The following is a 23,223-nucleotide window of genomic DNA, read 5'->3' as shown; positions in this document are numbered from 1 at the left end:
AAGCTAGTAGGGTTTTTGATAGCTAAAAACTGAAATAATTACTGCATATAAGAAGAATTATCTGGTAAGTAAACTTTATTTGGAAATTAAGTCTCCATAATTTCACAAGCCAAAGGCAAGCACAGCTTGTCCCTCTTGAACTATAACACACCTCCAAACTACAATAGTCTGACTAACTACTTAAATGGGGATAAAAAGCTGCACCAATTCCAAATTCAATGTGTTAGAGAACAGATCAGACAAATTAAAATAAAATTGTGCTGCATATGAACAAATTTACATTGACTCATAGAATCACTTAGGTTGGAAAAGACCTTTAAGATCATAAAATCCAACCATAAGCCATGACAATTTACAAAATTTATTTTCCAAAATCCTTTCAAAGTTAAACTACACTTCTATTCAGGATCAAGCAAGAATGTCCATGCACCCCGAAAAGTTCAATCTGTTTGAAAGAGAATTGTACATTTTCTCAGTTGTGTCCCCACTTAGAGGTTATTGGTTCATACCATGACAGTCCCAGAGAGCACTCTTTGCAAATGAAACTGTACTAAAAGATTTCTTCCACCAAGCCCATGAGACTAATTTAGAGCTAGCTCTAAATAAAAAGTTCTAAGCACAGATAGTGCGGGCAAACTCCTCAGGCACAACTGTTTTTCACATATCTGTTCATACCACACCTATTGACCTAGACCACAGTCTACAGTGACTGGCTCTCAGAAACAACCCTAATTCTCCCAGAACCTCTCCCTCCCAGCCCTTTATTAACAGTCAAGACACAATCAACACAACACAGTATAGGCTGGATGCAGCTGATCTGCTTTTGTCTGACTGGATCAAAAGCAGGGGCACTACACTTTGGAAACCCAAACATGCACAAGACTAATTAACAGACACTGACCAACTCACTTCTCACCACTGCTCCTTACACAGCCTGGGTAGAGGGGAAGAGATCAGTCATGTACCTCCTAAGAGTTTCAAAACTGGTGCTGCTATCTCTTCATAAAGCCAGAGTGACTAAAGACTGATCACTGTTTAATTTACAGCTAATTATCTGTAGATTTCTATATAGAAACGCATTTCCAGGCAGTTTCATCCCCTGGTCAATGTTACTTGCCTTCTGCAAACAGATCTGTCACTCTACTACTGGACTACTGGAGTGATTTCTAACATAGCTCAAGAAGGATGAATTTTTACAGAATTTAAAAAGAGCCAAAAACAGACTATCTACACATTACAGGTATAGTAGAAAACTCTTGGCAACCACCCACGAGCTGTATCAAGGGAGAGAAAGGAACAGGGTGTCAGAATGGCCCTTCAGCCTGAACAAAACTATGAATGCTGCAGAAATGGAGCATGGGAAAGACAGGTAACTTGAGCAAACTTGAAAAAAACTGTTGTGTCTAAGACAACAGAAGAGATTAAAGCTTCACTATTGAGGTACTGCACTGCAACTGTTCACTGTCAATGTCAACAAGTAAGGATAGTTTTAAAATATTTTCATGGCAATTTGAAGCTAAGCAAGAAGAACAAAACAGAGGATTTGATGATGCAGCTTATAAACACCTTTGTTGGTAAATCCAGGTGCTCTGCACTGAACCAAACAAGTACTTTGAGTGAAAAATGGGAAAAATAGAATTTTGGTAACCCACAAGAGTTAAACACAAAGTTGACAATTCTAATACTAAATTCTAAAGCAATCTGTATTTTATGAAAAACTATGCATATCACATTCTGCAGTTTATTTTGAGCATCAGCCCTTTCAGGTTATAACAGCAAGTTAATGACAAAGATTGGTCTTAAAGCGTGCAATCCTCAATATTAGAGTACCAGGCAGCCCTTATACTGTGCTCATACAAGCATTTTCAGTTTAACTACAGCATACTACACTCAACCTTAACAAAAATTAACAGTTGTCTGTCTGCATAAATGTTTGCAAAAATACCACATTTTTAATGTAAGCATTCTACTATGTGTGACAAACTTGTGTGGGCAACCTAGAAACAAGGCTTCCTTGAAACACATTCAAGTTTTTCTATTTTATTTTATTCAATGGCACCTTTAAATGGAACAATGTAAACAAGCAAAGAACTGTCCATTCTTTGCAACCAGAAAGTAGTTGAATTATGCACCAGCTTCTTATTCCTCTCTGGCAACCAAATAGATGTAGCTTAAGCACTGCATCAGGAAAGGTCTAACTAGCCATAAATAGAAACACAATTGAAAAGCTAAGTCAATGAACATTACATAGGAGTTGAACACACCTTAGTATTCTAGAAAAGTTGCAAGTATGCCACAAGAAGTTAATTTTCTCTTAGCTTTAACATCAAGCAGCATTAAACATCCTGCTGTCTAGAACATCAGGCTTTAGTAATAGATCCCTTGCCTGAAAAATACAGAACAGTAATGGGCATAGCCTAATGAACAGTCTATTAACCCTAAATAAAGGTCAATTGATCTACAAATTTTATCATAGACAGACTTCTAGACTAGAAATTGCTGTGAAAGATGAGTATCTATGCTAAAGAGCACCCATTTTACAGGGCTATTACCTTGTCCAGGTCTTGGGGTTGCAGATGTTGCAGCAGATGGTAGTTCAGTCTCCTGCCAATTAATGATAAATAACATTATCTGAATGCTCAGCTCCACAGTACCTTTCATATTACATCAGTATCAATAACAAGACTCACCTTTGCACTTGATTCTGGATCAAACCTTTCAAGGATTAGTTTGGCATTCTTGTAGGTTTCCTTTTCCATTACTTCCTCAAGCTAAAACCAGAAAGGTTCCACACATCAATAGATAATTTTTCAAAGTATTTCCCCCCACCATAACCTCCCATTTACAAGCATCTAATCAATGTTACCAAAAGGCAAAGCTCATCCATGAACCAGTAGCATTTTCAGATACCTGAGGATTTGCTGTATTCAATGGAAAATAAATTCTGCTTTCAAAAATAGTTTCCAAACTCTAATGGACTACTTGTACTTAACAGCTTTATTGCAAGGAAACACCAAATATTGCTAATTGTTTACATATAATGAGGAGAATAATTACAAGCACCAACTTCAATAATGGAATGTGCAAAAATCTATCAGCCATCATTATTGGAAGTTATTAGACATGACAAGCAAATGACAGGCAATTCCTTAGATTTATTTCCTCATAGCACTTAATGCTATTAATTTAAGGAAGGTCGTTAGCCAAGTGCTTTACAGAATAAAGTCCCTGTGCCAATTAACTGCTGTCAGCATCGATTTTAGATTATTTATTAGCAGAAGCAATTAGCTTGCTGCAAATGCTGTGAAAACTCACTAACTAGAGAACAGCCATGGAATTTGCTCAAATGACTTTAAAGGCTGCATCTACATCTTTACAGCAATTCAAACTGCTTTTCAGAAAAAAGGAACACGTTAAGAATTTAAATAAAAAAATTTACTGAGAACTATGCATACTTTAGGGAATGCAATTAAAGCACTTCATTATTACAGCGTTTTATTTACAATGCACTCAAGTGGCTTTATAGCTAATACATGGGCTTAATTAAAAAAAGTAATCACTAGTAAAGTATCATTTTAGTGGTTAACAGCCAACATCAGAAGCAGCTTAACTATGAAACTGAGATAGCTGAAGTTATGACAAATACCTAACATGGATAGAAATTATAATACATTTTACAGTATCTTAAGCAGACCTTTCTTCCTAGATATGCTGACTAATGGCCATGTTCAGCTAAAAGTGGAGACTTTATTTGTTCTGAAGTTTGCTGTTGGCATAAACTGCAAAACTGAAAAGGTCAGTGGTCAAAAAATTAAATTCTCTCAAACTCATTTATCACTGCTAAAATAACAAATGGTGCAGGTTAACATGAATTTTATGCCATTATTTAGCTAGTGAGAAACTAAAAGTTTCAGCCATTGTGCATACACAGACTGTGCAGGAGTTTTGCATTTAGACAGACCTCAGGATTACAAATAGACCTGAGAAGCTAAATAAAAATTCACTCCATTTAATGGCTACTGTGTATTCATTTAACACTCACTCCTCCACACATTTCTTGAAGTTTGAGGCAAGGAATACTATCCAGGCTGTTAATTAAGGACTGTTGAAACAAAAGGGAGTGAAGAAGGAAGTGAAAATCAATTTCCTAGACTTGTATTTCAGCAGCACTTTGGAGTTAACCCACTAACTTCGTAAAACAAATGCCACACAGTGCAATAAGAGCAGAATTAATGACCTAATAGGAAAAACAAAGTATTTATTGCTTATAGAAGTAAAAACTGTAAGACAGACTTTTATACAAAGGGGTAAGGCTAGTGAGGTGAAGCTGCAAAATGGGGAAGCTTTAACAGTCAGTGCTAGTATTTGTCTGCCAAATCAAAATTTTAAAAACCCAATTCACCTCACATCAATGAACATAAAATGTATGCTATTCTCTGTATAGCCAAAAAGAAAAATGAGTAATAACTTTCTGCAGGACAAAGTGACCTTTAGGGGAGAGAAAAAGGAGAATGCTCCACCATCACTTGACACTTTCTTTATCTAAAGCACTTCTTGCCACAGGAGTATTAGATAGTATAGTAGCTATTTGTGGATACATAAGTTTTGCAAAAATAGTAACATTATTTTGAAACACAATTCAATTCTCACCACAAGATTCAGATGTTGAAGTTATCCCCCACATTACATTGTTTTTGGATAATTCAACTAGTTACTCTTCATATTTTGAAATTCATATATAGCTTTAAAATTCTAGTAAAGCTAAATTTGAACAAGAATTCAGTATCATAACTGACTCTTTACAAATTTATTGAAAATATATAGAAATTGTCAGGATTTCTACAGGCATACTCACATTTCTCATGCTTTCACTTATAGAGTATACTTTTCTAAAGTAAATTGAAATTTGGCTGACAATACCAAATAAAGAATCAAAAAGGACCAAGTTTTCTTACTGTGAGCAAATCAGTGTAAGTACCACAAGAAAGTAAGAGCTTGTGTAAAATTTAAATACTACTTCTGTGCTTGCATAGCAGAGAAAACTGGCTTTTGTGCCAACACAGGAAGCTCATTTAAGAACACAAACCAAGACACTGACTTCTGGAACATTCACCATCCTGAAGCATAATCTTGGAATGGTTAACTTGATGCTGAGCACTAACACAGCAAATTGCTCAACACCTTACTCTTTTTCCATAATAAAGTCTTCTCTGTGATCCAAAACTTCTCCTACAAAATCATTTTCTACTTTCTGCCAAGGGCTAACTCATAGTCTATCCTTATCAATGAAATTATAATGCTGAGCAACTCAAATCACGAGTGAACTCTCTAAGAAAGATAGTAACAGCCTAAGCATGATTTTTTCATGGAATTAATCAGATATTACTAAAGAAGCATGGTACCAACGTTCTCTTCCTATGAACAATTGTATGGATGAACTCCTTCCCAACAGGCAACCAAACAGAATTCCTGTGGGAATGACATCAGCTGCTTAAATTGAATAGTATGAGTAACGTATTTTTAGCTTCTTGTAAAGGCAAGAAGTAACCAAAGACTTGAGTACTAGCATGGGCAAACCACTCTTATTCACCATACTACTATGTGAGTTCATAAATTGAGAATTATTTACCTCCAACTACGAAAAGGTCTTTCTTAATATTCACACAAAGCCATGAAACTCATTCAGTCTACCATTTAAAATATACCAGTACATGTAGCAAAAGTTTCATTAAATTGAAAGTAATCATTTAAGTCACAGTAATTAAGTATTCTCTGAACAGATCCATGCCAACATTAAAACCACCATGGTAACTGACCCCTTTGTCAGTAAACACGATTTTAAACTGTATTTTGAGTTTCCAGTTGCATATTTTCCGTACTCTAGAATTTACCAGTTAGACAAAACTGGGCTTATACAAGAACCAACTCCTAGCAGAGCTTTTATCACATACTAAAGTTATCAAAATATCAATGGTTGTCTACACCTAGAAGTCAGCGCTGAAGACAAAGTTGATTAAAGAGTAATTAATCTGAGTAACAGAACTCATATGCTGCAATTCTTCCCATTACTAACATAACTCCAAGACACCCTTGAAATCAGAATAGCTGGGTATTTTTTCCTAGATTAACAGATGCAATTTCTAAACTCTTACCTGAAATGGCTTGGAAGTCTGTCAAAGTCTAATATTACACTTAGCCTAGTATTCAGAGTAGCTGAGCAAGCTTCAGCAAAGTTTAATTCTAAAATTAGCATGGAAATTATTATACTAGCTTCACAACTTTGTCCTCAGGCTAAGAATTATCCCATCTTTAAGACTGCTGTTCCAGGTAAACTCCCCACTAATTCCCAGTTATATCAGCTTAATACATGTCCTGTGCCCTTGCTTTAATATGCTTAACCCTCTGAACTTGCTCATCTACCCATGCTCAGGCTTAAGGGCTGACATCCTCATTAACTGAGAAACTCTGAGGCCAAAATCACAGCCAAACAGTCACGAACACAACCACAGCATCCCTCCTTATGATCGAGGAGGGAAACAAAGTTGTATCTTGAAGTAGTGCCTTAATTACAGCTGATTAACTCCATCCCTACCCCCAGTTAATAACTGAACAAGCTTTAAAGTATTCACTAGGAAAAAACCAGCATAGTCAGTTCTGTGAGAAGTAAGTATTACACAAACTTTGAGTCAAAGTACAGGATAGACAATACTAATGGCAATTTCCAGATGAAGTATCTGTATTTATCAAGTATTTTACCCACATGAGAATACATATGACTATGTCACCAAAGCCAGAAGATAAGTTAGACAGAAATTAATTTCTACTGAGCAGTCACTGCAAATACACCAGGGCATTATAGCAGATAAGGAGCTTACACCATTTACAGGTAAGCCCTGTAACCACCTTATCTCCTTTCAGCACACAAGTAATGTCTGCAGGGAAAAGGTGGGCCACATAACTGTAAAACACAAGTCTACTGTAACATTTTTCAAAAGGACAATTGTCTTCAATGTAAGATTTATCCAGCAATTAGGTAGCTAAGCTGCAACAAAGTGAAAAAGCACAGATGTTGCAGCAGGCTCAGTGCCTAGACAACAATTTGCATTAGAAATAAACAGGAAACACATAATTTACTTATCCTAAATACTTTGAGAACCACAATGTAAATTTCTTAGTAACTAATCCTATTTGCAAACTCACCAACAAAACATAATTCAACAAGAAAAAAGAATCCTCTCTCTCCCCATTATTTCACTTGATTTTTGTTTTAGTAAAAATTAGCCAAAGACACTCCTAAGAAAGTTAATCAAACAAAACAAAATAAAATCTGAGTATTACCAAAATGAAATTTTACAGAATGCAATTGATTCAGTGTTTTTATCTAAAACACTAATTATATTCTGTCTTCTTACGTGCATCCCCTTCCAGCTCATTTCAACATGTTCTATTTCATGTATAATTATCTAATTTTAATGCTTAATTGAATATCTTAAATTATGATGAAGCTCCTGAGTCCACCTTCTGAGTAAAAAATACCAACGCTGTACTGATTCAAGAGGCTGCAGAAGTCCTCTGTTTCTGGTTCCTTGCTAGGAGCAAGGCACCCACAAGATCATGTGATAATCACAGACTCTAAAAAATAGCTGACTTACACATTATTGGACTTCCCAGAACTCAGATTCACTCATCCTATTTAGAAGTTTGTCTTTAATGATTAAAGCTTGACTTGCATATATACTCATGCCAATTTATACTTCCAGACTTAAATTCTCCATGGTTACACTACAATTTCCTTCTTGTCTATGAAGTATTTATGCAGTTGTTTCATTTTTGTATTGTGCAGTGTTTCATCCTGGTTCTTCTACAGTATGTTGTTTCGAGGTTTTGCACATGCAAAATACACATTTAGGTTTTTCCTGACTAATCTTTTATTCAATGGCTTTTGTCCTAATTGCTTCTCACACATAAACATTCAGTATTACTAGTTGTTCTATAAAAAAAGATTTTCACGATTACAAAAAACTAAACTTAAACTGAAATGAAGACCTTACATTTAAGATGCCAAAAACTCTTTTGTTCTCCACTGTGGTTTTTCTGCTTCAAGAACTTTTCCTTTAAGGCTACCAAATGACTATGTTAATTGGGAATATAAACAGATTTCAGTTAAGCAGTTTTCATAAACTTAACATTGTTGTCATGCCCATGTCTTTCCTCCCTAGAAAATTTAAGTCTCTCAAACCCCTTTGTAGCACCACTACAAGCAAAGAACACTTCCATTTAAATATCAGCAAATCCTCTTTACCAAAGGTTAATGTCATAATTAGGTTACAGGTTATCTTTTTTACATCTACACTTTAAAAGTGATAAAACATAGATCATGACATAATACCAGACTCACCCAACTCATTTTTGGTACCTTTGTTCTGTTTTTTTTATTAATTTAGCTACCATGGCAAAATCCAGAAGGTATGAGGTGAACACTTTGGGAAACTCATTAATAACAAAGCCTCATAATAGAATTTTTGGCATTTCTGGAGGGAGGAGGAATTGCTTTGGCAAGGTAGGGTTGGGGAGCAGAGAGTGTTTGGGTTGTGGCTGTTTTGAAGTTTTGCCTTCCAAGGCAGGTGAAGCCAAACATGTAAGAAAACAACTTCATCTCTCAACAAGCTTCCTTATGGAGCAATAAACAGAGAGGAAACAGCTTTCAGTGCCACAAACTTCACAAAGAGGGCAAGTCATCCAAGACTTGCAATCTTGTCCATCCTAAATTTTTCTTACTGAGATTAACTGTTGATCAAGTTTGGTGCAAATATCTGGCATACACCATTTGTAGTGAACCAGAGTAGCCATTTTTTCTTGGAGTTTTACTTACTATTTTTTTCTTTTGGGATTTTAAATCTTCCAGTGCATCATCTAAAAGAAAGACATTATACATTAATTTTCAAATATAAATTAATTTCAGCACACTCCAAACATTGATTTCACCTTGAGATATCAGGAAAAATTATGCATTGACCAGTACCAACTCTGAACATCAGTAAACTTGGTACAAAATAACTAGAGTTCTTATGTGAAAATAAATCACTTAAAATGCTGAAACTGCTTATAAATTATAGCCCACTGTTATCACTTTACAGTTATAACTATTAAAAAATTTTATGTACCATTTCCTCATTAAGCAAACCAATTCTAGCCAGTGCCCTGCTTTGACCTACATTAAAACTGGTACAACAATGGACCAAATACATTTAATCTCATGACTCAAAACACAGAGAAAAGCTTGAGGTCTAAGAATTAGCATATCTGAGTACCAGATTTACTGGCTTCAGTATTTCACATAAACCTCTTAACACATGCTAGTTTCAAATGCCAGGTCAATTCCAAGCTTCAAAGCTCAATCTATTTCCTCCTTTCTATATTCTCAGACTACAGCAAAGCCCTAGTTTTGTAAGAACAGCTACCAGAAGGTCATTTTTCTACTAAATGTTAAGAGACTGCTGAAACAGGTAGGCACAACAGCTAACCTCTATAAGAGGAAGAGAAAGAAGAAAGGCCAAATCCATGTGGGATTTTCCTGAAAGTCAATGTTTGGAGCTTGACACTCACAGAAAACTCACTGTAATAAACCATCACCTAATGCAGAAGATACTCTCTCAACAAATTAGCTGCCTACTACCTCTGTTCACAGCAAGAGATTTTAACAATAAACTGTACAACTTTTTACCCTTTCTCAGCTCTACTGAACACTGGCAGCTTGCTGTAAAAATATACCTATTCTTACCCATTTTTAAAGACAGAAAAAGGTTCACAAAACTACAAGACACAAACCCAACCAAACTAAACACACTTTTTTTTTGTATTTTTACTATTTATAAATACTCATTCCATACCATTCAAAGTTACTTCAGGAATACTGTAACTTAAAATTAAGGGAAAAAAATAATTACTTGAACTTTTCCAGAATGTAGAAATCCATTTTGATCAAATATACCTCTTCATTAAATGTGCAAAATACTAAAACTGGCATGCACATATTTGAAAGATTATTATTTATACAATAAAAGGGTAACTATAACCATCCCCATTTGTTTATAGGACATGGAAAAAGACAATATTTAATCCTGGGATGGACCACAGAAGATGGACAATTCCAGAAAGTGTGCATCTGCAAATTACTAAGGTACCTCTTTTCACCAAATGTTACATTTGTAATAGAACACAACCTCACCTGTTGCCCCACACAGATTATTAGCTTAAAAAATAATGTATTGCAATGCAGTGTGGTATCATGAAACCAAATAAGCAGCAGAGTACAGCCAGCTATCAATGGTTACTCAAGAAACTGCAAGTGCTTTTGGTACAGAAATGCCTAGAACATCTCAAGCACAGCCTTCCACAAAGCAATGCCATCAGTTTCAAGTGTGGGTGTTTCTTTCTGATCACTTCACCTCCTGTATTCAAGAAGAACCTCAAGAAACACCTGCCCCTTAAACACGGCCAAATGGCAATTACTGCAAAGTACTCTCAAGAAACCAACCTATCTCATCTTAATTAAACCTACAGGAAAAAAAAAAATTCATACTAGAGAAGTGAAAACCTGCAATATACCTCATTTATTTTCTCCAGCTTTGGGACAGATCAGCCCAAATCTTTAACAGTTGTTTGCCTGACCAGTCCTAAAAACTGAAACTCCATCATCTCTCTGCATCACTTTCCCTGGAGTCTAGCTACAAACTTTCTTCATTCACAGCATCATTCCCAAATCTGGTGTATACTGATTATCCAGCACAGAGCTTTATTGTATCAAATAACCACCTCCAGTGTCTCAGTATGTTATACTAACTTATCCCAGAATAAAAATTTGGTTTTGAACAACTTGGTTGATAGTATGCTCTCTCAGCTATGCTTTCTCCTGCTTTACTGCTTCAATCCTACATTCGATTTTTCTTTTCAAATATAGGACTTTTATCTCTGAGGTAAAACACTTCATTTTCATCCAGTCTCTGGAACCACACAGGAATAATCCCTTTTGGCATGTTCTATCATCTACTAAACCCTTTAAACACAGGTTCAACAAAAGCACCAGACTTGCCTGTATGCTCAAAACAGCAATAAAGACATTTAAGCAAAGTAGAAAAATATATTTTTTTCTTATTCAGCCATGAAATGCAAATCATTCATTTCACCTTAGAAATGAATCACACAGCACCACAGAATATACAGACAATTTTATTTCTACATAAAAATGTATGTTCTGCGCTTGCATATCAAATGCAAACATTCGGTTTAAGAAAAATTCTAAAAGTGATGTTTAACTTGTAAGCTGTCACAAATTAAATACATCATGCTGCTCTGCAAGTCATAAAACACAGTGCAACACTGAGGTTTGCCTGTATTATTGCTCACATCACCATGAGATATTGTTACAGGCTGGACTGCTTTCAAGGAAAGTCTCAAATGAATTCTAACTACTGCAGACAAGTGCCACAGATGCTGTTTTTAAATAGCATGCAGATTCATTCTAATGCAAAATTTAACAACTTTTTATATATATTTGAAAACCTCCATTACTTCTCGGTTTTGTTACACGACTTCCAATTTTCCTTAGCTCTCAAAAAAGCAGAAAAACACCCACTTATACCTTTCCCACTCAGGAAAACATAAGTATGCTTTGGAGAACTTGGGAGAAAAAGATATCCTGACAAATAAATTAGACACATCTGCTATAAATCTCTTCCCTTTTGCATAAGGATAACAGATGACTGCTGGAATACTTGTGAGATGCAAGTATCAAGGGAACTACTACTACTGCTGTTTATACTCCTTTCCCCTTGATCCTACTTTTACATCATTTTATTCCATTACACATTTGACACATGCAAAGACAGGAGAAAGTTAGCACCATTTTATAAGTGAAGTGAAAGATTAAGCAGTTTGCTTCCTGCTCTTTCATGAACTATGTGGTAGAAAAAAGTTTAGCTAATACTACTAATTTCAGTATCAACTAAAAGGCTACTCTTGTCCTCCTGGAAGCCAAATTATCAAAAGCATTTACATCATCACATCAAGCAAGCATCAGCCTCAACTAGCTGCATATTTAAAAATAAATAAATAAAACACAAGAAAAAAGTACTTACTATTTCTTTCTGTCCGTTTGGAAAAGAAAAAAATGAGCAGAGTTCTTATACACCAGATTCTTTAGGAAAAAAAAAGAAGAATTATATTAATTAAAATATATTACAGTAACCATTTCTGAAGTCATTTAGCAAACAACATATAGCAGATGAGATTTATTTCACAAATACAACAGACAGAAACCTTCAAACACTATTCATATAAAAAAGTAAAAAATAAATTAGCACCTTGTCAACAAGCTATCAATATTGCTCTAAATAAAAGCATCTTTTCAATTGAAATTAACTGTTACTTAAGGCAGAAATACTAAGGCAGCAGCAGCAATATCATCACTTGCTAAAAAATGTTCAGCTGAAAATTACTTAGTCATCACTTCTTATTTGATAGATTAATAATGCATTTTATCCAAAAAAAGAAACTTACCAGTTCAGACCCAAAATTAAGGCCCAAGAGATTTGTGAGAAGAATTCTAATACCAATGAAAACCATGTGATAGAGCTATTGTACAAATGCTCTCCCAAGCAGAATTAACTGACCTGAGTCCTGGTGATATTAGAGAAACCCCAGTCTACTCAGTTTCTGTAGGGTTTCAGCTGACTTAGCTGGAGCAGTTTATGTCAAGATGAAGTTAAACTGATCTATGACCATTTTACATTTGAAAGGTCTCTTTGCAATCAGGACTTCATTTGTTTAAAAGCTTAGAATTGCTTCTAATATTAAGCTGACACTTTTCCTGGTAAGTTATTCAGTCTAAGCCAAGTGGCAAACCTCATACACCAAGCCACTCCAAGCATCCAAAACCCTCCTAATGACAATTACATAATAGAGCCTAAATTAGCAATGTTCAATTTAAGAAAAAACAAGAAAAAAACAACAATCTTAAAGCCTAGAAAAGTTATCTAGCTAAAAGTATGATAAGAAAGCAGTCAAAAGGCTTTAAGAGTTTTCATAATGACTTAATTCATAACATCTTCTGTATTTATCCAATAGTTGCCCAGTTACAAATGTCTTCAAGTATTAACAACACAGCCCAAGTCAGGCAAGTTGGATGAGGCACCTGGAATCTGAGAGCAGCCTATCCAAGGTAAGAGAAACAAAGAAGTTTAAGTATTCCATGTTCAAAAGTGTGCTATAATAACTGATCTAATGATACAGGTGGATTTATCCACTTACACAACACAAAATGTGTCTTTCTAAAGTACCAGAAGAAATGAATGTTTAGAGGATTTAAATTGCCTTAAATACCTTGTTACAAGGGCAAAAGCATTATTTCTTTTTAAATGTATGCTTAACAGTCTTCTACCTAAAGCTGTATTCTAAATATGAAGTAAGAGACACATCATGAAATAAAAAAGCATTTTCTCTGTAAAAAATCCGATATCTAAGTTTAATAGCAGATCATTTCAGCCAATTTTACAAAAAAAGAAAATATATTTCTTTGAAATCAGAACATGCAAATTAAAACTAATTCAAATAAAAATCAGTTCAAGAAGAGCACCCTTCTAAAATGCTAATGTATTTCTTCAACTTTTTGGGTATTTTCAGTACACATTTAAAATTAATGAAGTTCTATTCCTAAAACTTAACTTGCTCTGCCAACATCAGTAACTCGCTGAGACCCTGAGGGACTGACCTAAGGCAGAAATAAGTTGGTGACTGACTGCAAGCTGGAAAAGGCAGACATACTCCAGTTTGATTAGGTCTGAAAAATCTCTAGAGCTATTACTGGGTGGCACCAGGCATTCAGCATGGAGTCACCTCTTGACCGAGAACAAAGACAAGCTGGCAGCTGCTTGCCATTCATATCTGCCAAAAAAAGCTGAAGGGGAATAGCTTAAGGGAAAAAAAAATCTGATAAACAGTTGCAAGTCATAAGAGAACAAAAGACTGATTCTAAGTGCTAGTAAGCTGACATCTAAATCAGAATTTTACAGAGAGCCATCTTGAGAAAAATAAGCAGAACTGGACAAACTATAGAATAAAAGTCCAACATGTAAATTCAAACCACAGCACAAGAAGCCATCATCTTCAATAATAAAAGCTTTCATTTCTACAATAATTCTAACACACCTATGTGAAAGGGGGCTGGTAATACTTCCTCTTTTACAAGCCTTTCCTATCAGCATGAACAAGCCTCACACACTAACAACAAAGACTTTAAAATGCTTGTCCTTAAGAACAAAATTAATTCATATTGCTGCCAAAGATTAATTTGAGCTCTAATTTCTATATTAATCCTTTCCAGTCAAGATCCTGCAGCCCATGTATTTTCTCCACAGGAGTACACAACAGCAATATAACAGTATATTACAAATAATGCAGTAAGACATACAAACACCATTTTTACCTTGGGGGTTTTCCATGCGTTACATTATGCTCATCAAACTTGCAAAGTCTCAAATATTTACTCTGACTTTGCCTCTCAAGTCTAAAGCTAGGGCATGTACAAACCAAGCCTTCATACAAAGGTGCTGTAAAAATGGAAGTACTTATGACCATTTCAGCAAATCAGTAAATGCACTGTGCTCCCCATCGTTAGGGAAGATGCTCAGTAGGCTGCTCTCACCTCCCTGATGGTCTGGAGGAAGGGGAGGCTCCAAAGCAGCTGTTTCAGTGAGGTGGGAGCCCTTTTTGTTACTTTTAGAAAAGTGGATTTCTTAGACAACAAAAGCCACTCATCAGGAGAAGCAGCCAATCAGCTCAGTGGAACAAATATGTAGCAATACTTTCTCCAGTTCACATACAATGACGTCTGTATATTTTCTTGTTGAAGAAAACAGTCAGTGATTTTCCAGAAAAACAGCTAATTATGTAAAAGTAGTTTTCAACACACTTAGGGTGACAACTTTTCAAGTCCATTCTGTGTTAAAAGTCACCTAACACATAAGTAGTTCTCCATTCATTCTTGTATTTTTCCCAGGTTTATACACTACATTTTACATGTAGATGACATACCTTTGGTTATTTCTGTATAGTAATGTTACTTCTCAGATCGCAATAAAAATAAAACCCAAGAAACAGAGTAAAAATAAAACCCTTGTGCATATACTACATTACCTTACAGCTGTTCAGACACAGCTCTCTAGCCCCAGCATAATTTTGATAAGCCAAGTAACTTTAGACGCTATTATCTTTTGATGATAAGACCTAGTTCTATACTAAACCCAGACCCATGAGAGACATTCCCCTCAAAGAAAGTGTCTGCCTACCTACTTGAATCTATTTTAGAAGAAAAAATTCAGCAAGTTATGACATCTCAAGGATTGTCAAAGCAAACCCAAACCCCTGCTGAGATGTATTTTCCATCTCCTTTTATCAAAGAGACAGCAGTTAGAAAACAAAAAAGGCATATTTACTTACATCAATGGAAATGCAAAAAATGGAAGTGTCATTGTCAGCCTTGCTGTCCATTCATCAGGAAGACACCACAAATACACAATTAAGCAAGTAATAAGGTAAAGAACTGAAGAGTAGAGAAGAAGCCTTCCAACCCATAGTTTCTGTAGCCTCTGATTTTTTTCTCTAAATTCTTCTAATGTCTGTATTTCCTGCAAATAAACAGGGTTCAGCCTTATTAGTGCAATTAGTAAGAGGTTTTACTAAGCTGCCTTTAAATGTTTGCTAAAATCAGCCCTATCAGTCTGATACTTGATTAGAAAAGTCAAGCAGCTCTTTGATAAATTACAATATTTGCCCATAGATAACTTTCATAGCATAAATACTCCATAATAATAAGGCTATGATATGGGCCACTTGCACCTTACTAGCAATTGCTAAGAAAAGTTAAAAATCAGCACTTTTTCACATTTGTAATGCATTAGTATATTTGGGAGAAGTGAAAAATACCAGTATCTTATGCATGGCAGTCTTTACTATCACATAAGTCACTACTAAACATACTCAGCATTCTAAAGCTTTCATCAGGTACCTGTGGAATGTTAAATGTCTCTGACACTTTTCTACTAACATGGCAAATTGCTGGAACCTCTCCACCATTCTACTTGTTTTCCTTTCAGTACTTTCCTCACATAAAGAGTGAAATCATGAACATCTGTATGATGGTATATTAATAAGTGATGGAGCAATGCTCTGCTATGTTAACCATTCTGACTGTATTTCAAGTGACAACAGAAGTACTCACAGCTTCATTAAAAGGAAAACAAAAATATCAACAGTATATTTCAAAACAGTTAATTTCCCCACAGAGTACAGACATCTGTCACAAATGCTGGTGAAAAATCACAATTGATTACAGAACAACCTATCCAGTTATTCTGCCCCTGACCTTACTACCACTACCGTTGCAACTGCTATACATAAAACCATACATTGAAGCTTTTCTCATCAACCCGATGAATGGAACTTGGCATTAGTGACATTTTCCTTTACATGGGACTTTTACAATTAGTTATAACTGAATTGTGTAATCAAGGCAGCTTCATATTCATTCCCATTTCAGGCTCTCTAAATAAATACTTGCCCTGCAGCTTCTCACTATCTATTATACAGTATTGGTATTTTTTAAATGAGTAAACACTAACGGGAAAAATTATAACAATTTCTCTGATGTGCAGAATCTCTACTACTGGAATAATTACCAAAATAATTTAAAATTTCATGAGAGTATTTTACCTAATGTGAGAGAAATACATGGCCAGCAAAAAGGACACATATTTCTAAACAAAAAAAAAAAATCAAACAAAACACTAAAAAGCAAACACATACCTTATCTATTTTCTCTAATACTTCTACAGTGGAAGGCTTTGCCTGCTTACAAGGGAAAGAACAAAGATATTAATCTCACTTCAAAAAACTCAGTATTTTGTGGATTACTGTACATTAACAGTTTCCTAACAAAAAGACATACTCATAATACATTAATAAATTCATAAATTATCTACTTTATATAAAGGTAAGAAGTTTTCCTACTTTAGTGTGACAAATAGAAAGGACTAATAGAAATCACTCTTTTACAGTTGGCATTACTCTAACCTGAAAGCTCCTCTCCTACATCACAAAAAATGAAAATCTATAATGCTTCTACAGCAATAATGAATGTGTAGGTGGAAAGCAAAACAAGATAAGAATTGATGAGTGGCAGAAATAGGCAAAACACAGAATATAGAGAGGAAGCCCTAATCTGAGTACTCCAGCTTTTTACTACTATTCATTCCATATAAGGACACATGGTGTAAATAAATCAAAAGCACCTGCAAATAAGGGCTGTCATCATCAGTAAAATTCCCTATAGGAGCACCTGGAAATCCACCTTCTAGGAATCTTTCCTAATTTCTGAGAATTATCAAGCCACAATCTTTCTCCACCCTTCACACTACAAATTGAAAAGCCATAGCTCACATTGCATCACCCTGAAAGTAGTTTCTATTACACAAAACTGACACTCCACCTGAAGTTTCACCTTTAATGGAGTTTTGTAGGGAAGACTGCTGTCAGTTGCTAATAAGCAAAGGAAAACCTAGACTCAAGCAACTCACACCTGCCAGGAGAGTAGTCAAAAACCTCATGCCTCTTCTTCCTCATAAAATCAGTACACCACTCAACAACCAATAAAAGCAGATAGGAAGACAGACTTGTACAGGAGTAAGCCACTACCAAACCATTTGTTAAAACAGCCAGAAATGTTTCTGCACATACCCATTTTTATCTAGGTCACCAACCTGTCAAGTCACAGATGCTGCAGTTTCTATCCCAATGATGCACAACAAAAGTATTTAGATTTACAGAAAGAGTTAAAACTGTATTTTTTTAAGTTAATCAAGCCAGTGCCAGACTGGTACTGCAAAGGAAATGAAGGACAACAGCAGAGTTTCACAGCTTAAGTGATTTAGTAAAAAATACTTTTGGTCATGATATCTCTCACTACTGGACTTTTAATGACATACAGGAAAAGTTCAGCACTAGCATTCAGCATTAATAGTCAACATGTCCTAGATACTCCCATCTTCTGGACTAAAGGTTATTACATTGTTACACAATGTTACTTACCCTCCATCTTGAAATTAATCCACCCATCTTCTATTGTGGACAAATGTTGGCAGAGCTATCAATCTTCTACAAGAATTCACAGCTAGAAATAAAGCATTAAGCACTTAGGAGTAATCTAGCAACATAATCAAAGATTCTCAAATTCATTCCAACATTTTAAGAAATCAAAATATTGTCTAAAGCCATTGTCTAGCTATCTACCTATGTGCTATCTTTACATTCAGTTTTCTGATTCACAAGCCACCCTGTAAGTCAGTTGATCAGCTCAGATGTGGCCAAAGTTATTTTTATTTTGGAAATACTTAACTAGCAGGGAGTTCTCAAAAATACAGGCACAAATGAACCGCAAAAAGAGCCACCAAAATACTCCAACAGAAAAACAATTTTAAAAACTTAGTATTGAGCGCAATTATTTTAAGATACTGATCTCCAGTTATTTCCTCTGCTGCCCCTAAACACAACTCAGTATTCCTTTTTAGTTGCAACTCTAGGCATTCAACATTAACACCCTGTTAACATCTCATCCTGTTCATGAGAAAATTTCTCAAATAAATCTATTTCTTTTTCATGCCCTCACCAACAAGAATATGCTGTGTGCTCAGTTTTAAGTTCAAAGAACCAGTTTCAAAGATTTCATTTGCTGTACTAAAGCACTACATTGACAGGTCTTCCCTGCACAACTCACAACCCAGTCATCAGCACATCAAATGACTCTAAAACAATTCCAAAGGGGCAAGAGAGGCTCACCTCACCCTACACAAGCCTGGAACCAATGAACAACACTAATTTGATGATCTGGGTCTAAGCTCCAGAAACAAAATTGTAGCAACTTCCCATTAGAAGATAGTTGAATCAATTGAACCTTAGGATGGCAGACTTTCTCTCCATCCATTTAATATACAAGTTTTTTACCTATTTAACAAAAAAGTAACCAGTTCAAAACAACCCTGACAGTAAACTAATGCTCAATCCCAACCAGGACTCGAACCTTTTTCATTCTGGAGTGAAACACTAACACTTATTAAAACAAAGCAGTGATCTAGCTAGACAGAAATATAAGTGATCATTATCTTGCTTATTAAGTTTCCTTTGGTCAAAAATGGAAAGATACATTTCAATCCAAATTTGTTCTCAAATTGTCTGAGGCCTCTAGAGCAATTTAATATGTACAGGATATGCACTGCTCACTAGCATAAACACTGCTGTAGTCTGGTAACCTCCCCACCTTCCAAGAAAGCCAAGGACTTCAGAACTATAGGCCCTACTAGTTTCAGAAACCAACCCTTAAAGATAAGGAAATCCGTATCAGAAATGCCACGAGAATGAAGCTAGAACAGATGGGCAAATTAGCTCTGCTGCTGCCAAATGAGTAGCACCAAAGGCTGAGATATAGAAAAAGCAATTACCCCTTGGACTCTTAACAAATTCTCAAAATAATCACTACTGCAGCAACTCATATCAGTAAAACAGCAGTCCTTTTTTTTTAAACACACAATCTAGCACCAAGAATTTTACACAACCGTGACTGCAGACACGGGCGACCCTTTGCATGATGGGTATTGCAGTAGATCTGAGCCTACACTTTCTTCCCAGATATTTCTACAGACACAGATAGCTTTTACATTGTTTTGCAATGAAGATACTGTGTCAAATAGCCAATTGAGAAGCCTGTAAAGCCAGCACAAAGCTCTCAAATCTAGCTTGTTTCCCTAGCATTGCCACTGCCCTTAGGAGCAATGGTGGCTCTCAGTTGTGGACACAGAGAGACACAGAGATGCTCACATGGCCTTCGTGTGTGCCATTTTCCTTCAAAACATAGTTTGAGAACCTCTCCACTGGAAGTGTTAGAGGATCTTTTGGGAACAAATTATCCACGGGCTACTGGTGACTCTGACTTATAGCAATAACACATTCACAGTGCTATTGCTACAGAAGGCTTTTTTAAATATCTGGTAAGCTTGGAAGAGAAACAGGTTCGACAAGTGTCACTATGCATCTGATTTGACAGGAGCTGTGATGATGACAGGCTTCACAGATGCTGCTCTGCAAGTCTGCAATACTACCAAAACCCTTCCCCAAAGAGGTATTAGAGATTAGGGCCACAAGATTCACATTTACAGTTTAGTCACTGAATCCTCAGTGAGGAGGTGGAAAATTTTCTATGATTACTATGGAGTGCCTCAGATGTTTTCCTTCTTCCCCTCTCTTCTTCTTGACATGACAACACTAATTGTCTTCAATTTGTCTTTGATTGCTTCAAGCTCTCCTCATTCCTCCTCACCTGCCACTCCACTACCACTAATATCTATCCTACTCTTCATGGCAAGAGATCATCTACAAGTTACTTCCTTCCCATGCTCCAAACAACAAATTATTGCATAAGACTTTTCCCTTCTGAAGACTGCACTGTAGCACAGAGCTGTGCATTTCACTGACTAAGCAGTAGAGTAGCTGGACTTATTTCCACACACGTTATCACTGATGCAATACACAAGTAAGATAACTGCAACATGTCCTAGGCTCAAAACTGACAAAAGAAGCATTAAAAACACTGAACAGAGAAGCTTAAAACTCACTACTATCAATTTTATTACCTGACTCTCTCAAAAAATATTTATAGCAGGTCCTCTACTCCCAAAACATTTAAGTTATTTATTAAAAAGCAGAAGTGCCAGACTAAGAGACCAGAGCAGAAAAAGCTTCTCCTTTGAATGAGGCAAAAATCCACTAAGACATCCACGCCCATCCACCCAGGTGGAGAAAATAGCTTCATGATCTCATTACACTTTTATCAAGTCAGTCTCAAATTTCTTCAGGCTTGTTAATGTTTTACAGGTTAAAAGTTCTCCAAAAACTCGGTCTCCCAAGTAAATTTTAATAACTGACATGCTAAAATTCAAGACTGAATAACATCAAGAGAAGACATACTACAAGAAAAAAAAGGAAGTTGGAAATTTGTAATCAAGGCCTTGCATAGTCATACAGACCTCTCCCCATAAGGAATGGGCAATGCTTTTCAAATAGGTCTTTTGTGCAGACTTAATCATTCCAATTTCTGTAAGTTTTTGTAGATATTTACCACTACAAAGAAAACAAATTCTATAATTTAAATTGAATCTCTAGTTCTGCTCACAGTTTGCTCAAAATTTACTGACCTCAGAAACTTCCACTGGGACCATAAAAAGTTTCTCCAGCTGAGCGCCGCGGACAAGGAAACGAGCAAAACCAAACCAGGAGCATCACCCACCACCTACTGCTAGCCTGTCCTAGAACGCCTCAGTTACAACAAAATACTAAACTTTTTTCCATTCAAACTTCATTTTCGGCTGTTTCCGTCTGGAAGCATCCCCCAAAACTCCTATCCTTTGCAGAGCCTTAATTAAAAACGCAAATTAGCTCCCACACAGACTGCACAGCGCCGGAGCGAGAAGTGGGTGGGTCGGGCGCTCTTTTTTGAAACCCAACCCCAGCGGGCTGCGCGAGGGGCGGCCGGCGCGGGCCCGGCGGGCCGGGAGGCCGCTGCCAGAGGTCAGCGGAGCCCCCGGCTCCCCGGAGGCCGCTGCCAGAGGTCAGCGGAGCCCCCGGCTCCCCGGAGGCCGCTGCCAGAGGTCAGCGGAGCCCCCGGCTCCCCGGCCCGCGGCCCGCCACAGCCGCACGGCTCCCCGCTTCCGCCCAGGCGCCCGCCGCCCTTCCCGCAGCCAAGGGGCTTCCCCCTCCGAGGCTGCACCGCGGCCCGCCCCGCCCCGCTGCCCGGAGCGAGAGGGAGAGAGGGAAGGGGCACCTGCCGCCCTGCTCCGCTTCGTGCCCCGGGGCCGGTACCTGAGCGCTCCTATGGGGAGCGCCGGGCGCCCCTCACCCACCACCCCGCGCCCCTGTCCCACCGCGGAGCCGCTCGGGGCCGGGCCGCGCAGCTCCCGCCATCGCGTACCTGCCGCGGGCCGGGCCGCGCATCCCGCCCGCCACCAACGCCGCCGCAGGAGGAGCGCGGCGCCCGGGCGCTGCTCCCACCAGGCCCCGCGCGGCCGCGGCAGCCAATCAGCGCCTCGCTGCCGCGGGGCGCGCTGGAGCGGGGCGGGGCCGGGCCGGGCCGGGCCGGGCCGCGCTCGGGGCGGGCGGCGCTGCTGGGCGGTGCTGCTGCGCTCCGCTTCCCGCTCCGTTCCGTACAGTACCGGACCCGGCCGTACAGTGCCGTATTTTACCCGGCCGTGCCGCTCCGGACCGTACCGGATGGTACCCGACCGGGCCGTGACATGACGATGCGCCGCTCCTGCCGCGCTTCGTGGCCCGGCCCGGGCGTTGGCCCGGGCGTTGGCCCGGGCGGTGTCCCGGGCGGCTCTGCCCAGCCAAGTTCAGGCGGGCGGTGTCGGAAGGCGCTCACCGTCTTCCTGCGGCTCTCGCTGATCTCTGTTACAGAAAATAAAGGTGTTTTAAGGCAAAACCGGAGGAGTGTGAGGGCCAAGCTGTCATGTGGAGGTTTGCAGGCCTCCCGACGCCGGTGCTCAGCCAAGGAGGCGGTGCTGACAAAGAGCCACCGTGCTGCGGGTGTGCTCTGCGGGCAGAGTCCCCTGAGGGTCACAGCACAGGGCTGCTCTCAACGAGCCCTTCCTTCCAGTCGGCATGTGTCTTGGGAGAAAAGCTGAACTCTGAATGTCTTTAAATCCCATTACTGTAATCACAATGTCCTCTCCCTTGGTGCTGTACTTCCATCAGCTTTCTTATATCGCTGGCGCCCATCCCTTGCTTCATGCCGACAGGACACAGGAACAGTGAATAAATACTTGCTCTGTTTGCACTGTGTTTCTGACATGCCCTCTTCAGAAGTTTTACCACTACATTAACACAGGTGCATGCACATAAATGTGAAAGAAAGTCCTTCCAAAGTGCTTTGTAGTAAAAACTCCTATGCAAAAGCTGTATATCTTCAGCTGACTCTGCATTGTTGAAATTCTTGTATTGTAACAGTGCATCATAATACAGCCTATAAATGTTGGGGTTTTCCCAGCTCTGGTAGGTTGACCCTGGTCAGGAGGTAAACCTCATACTCCTTCCCCCTCTGGAAGATGACTGGGAAAAGTCAGACAG

The 23,223-nt window shown here is 38.0% G+C and overlaps 1 protein-coding gene across 3 annotated transcripts in view; it reads right to left on the bottom strand.

The window, feature by feature from the left end:
* LNPK (lunapark, ER junction formation factor) overlaps positions 1-22,150 on the bottom strand; it is a 54,361-nt gene extending 32,211 nt beyond the window's left edge. For 2 of the 3 annotated variants that reach the window (XR_004980519.2, XM_036386621.2), the window contains exons 1-8: positions 22,070-22,150; positions 18,142-18,223; positions 16,861-16,905; positions 15,496-15,683; positions 12,138-12,196; positions 8,873-8,913; positions 2,691-2,771; positions 2,553-2,604 (exon numbers count right to left, since the gene is read on the bottom strand). Coding sequence is in view for 2 of the 3 variants with exons in the window: in XM_036386621.2 (XP_036242514.1) it covers positions 2,553-2,604; positions 2,691-2,771; positions 8,873-8,913; positions 12,138-12,196; positions 15,496-15,683; positions 16,861-16,905; positions 18,142-18,168 (493 nt within the window). In the remaining variant the exon portion in view is untranslated. The remainder of the gene's footprint in view (positions 1-2,552; positions 2,605-2,690; positions 2,772-8,872; positions 8,914-12,137; positions 12,197-15,495; positions 15,684-16,860; positions 16,906-18,141; positions 18,224-22,069) is intronic. The other variant, XM_036386622.2, reaches the window with a different exon arrangement.
* Positions 22,151-23,223: the final 1,073 nt, after the last annotated feature.

Source organism: Molothrus ater, chromosome 7 (genome assembly GCF_012460135.2).
Source record: "Molothrus ater isolate BHLD 08-10-18 breed brown headed cowbird chromosome 7, BPBGC_Mater_1.1, whole genome shotgun sequence".
NCBI lineage: Eukaryota > Metazoa > Chordata > Aves > Passeriformes > Icteridae > Molothrus > Molothrus ater.
Note: the sequence above shows the minus strand (reverse complement) of the source record. Positions and strands in the feature narration are given on the sequence as shown.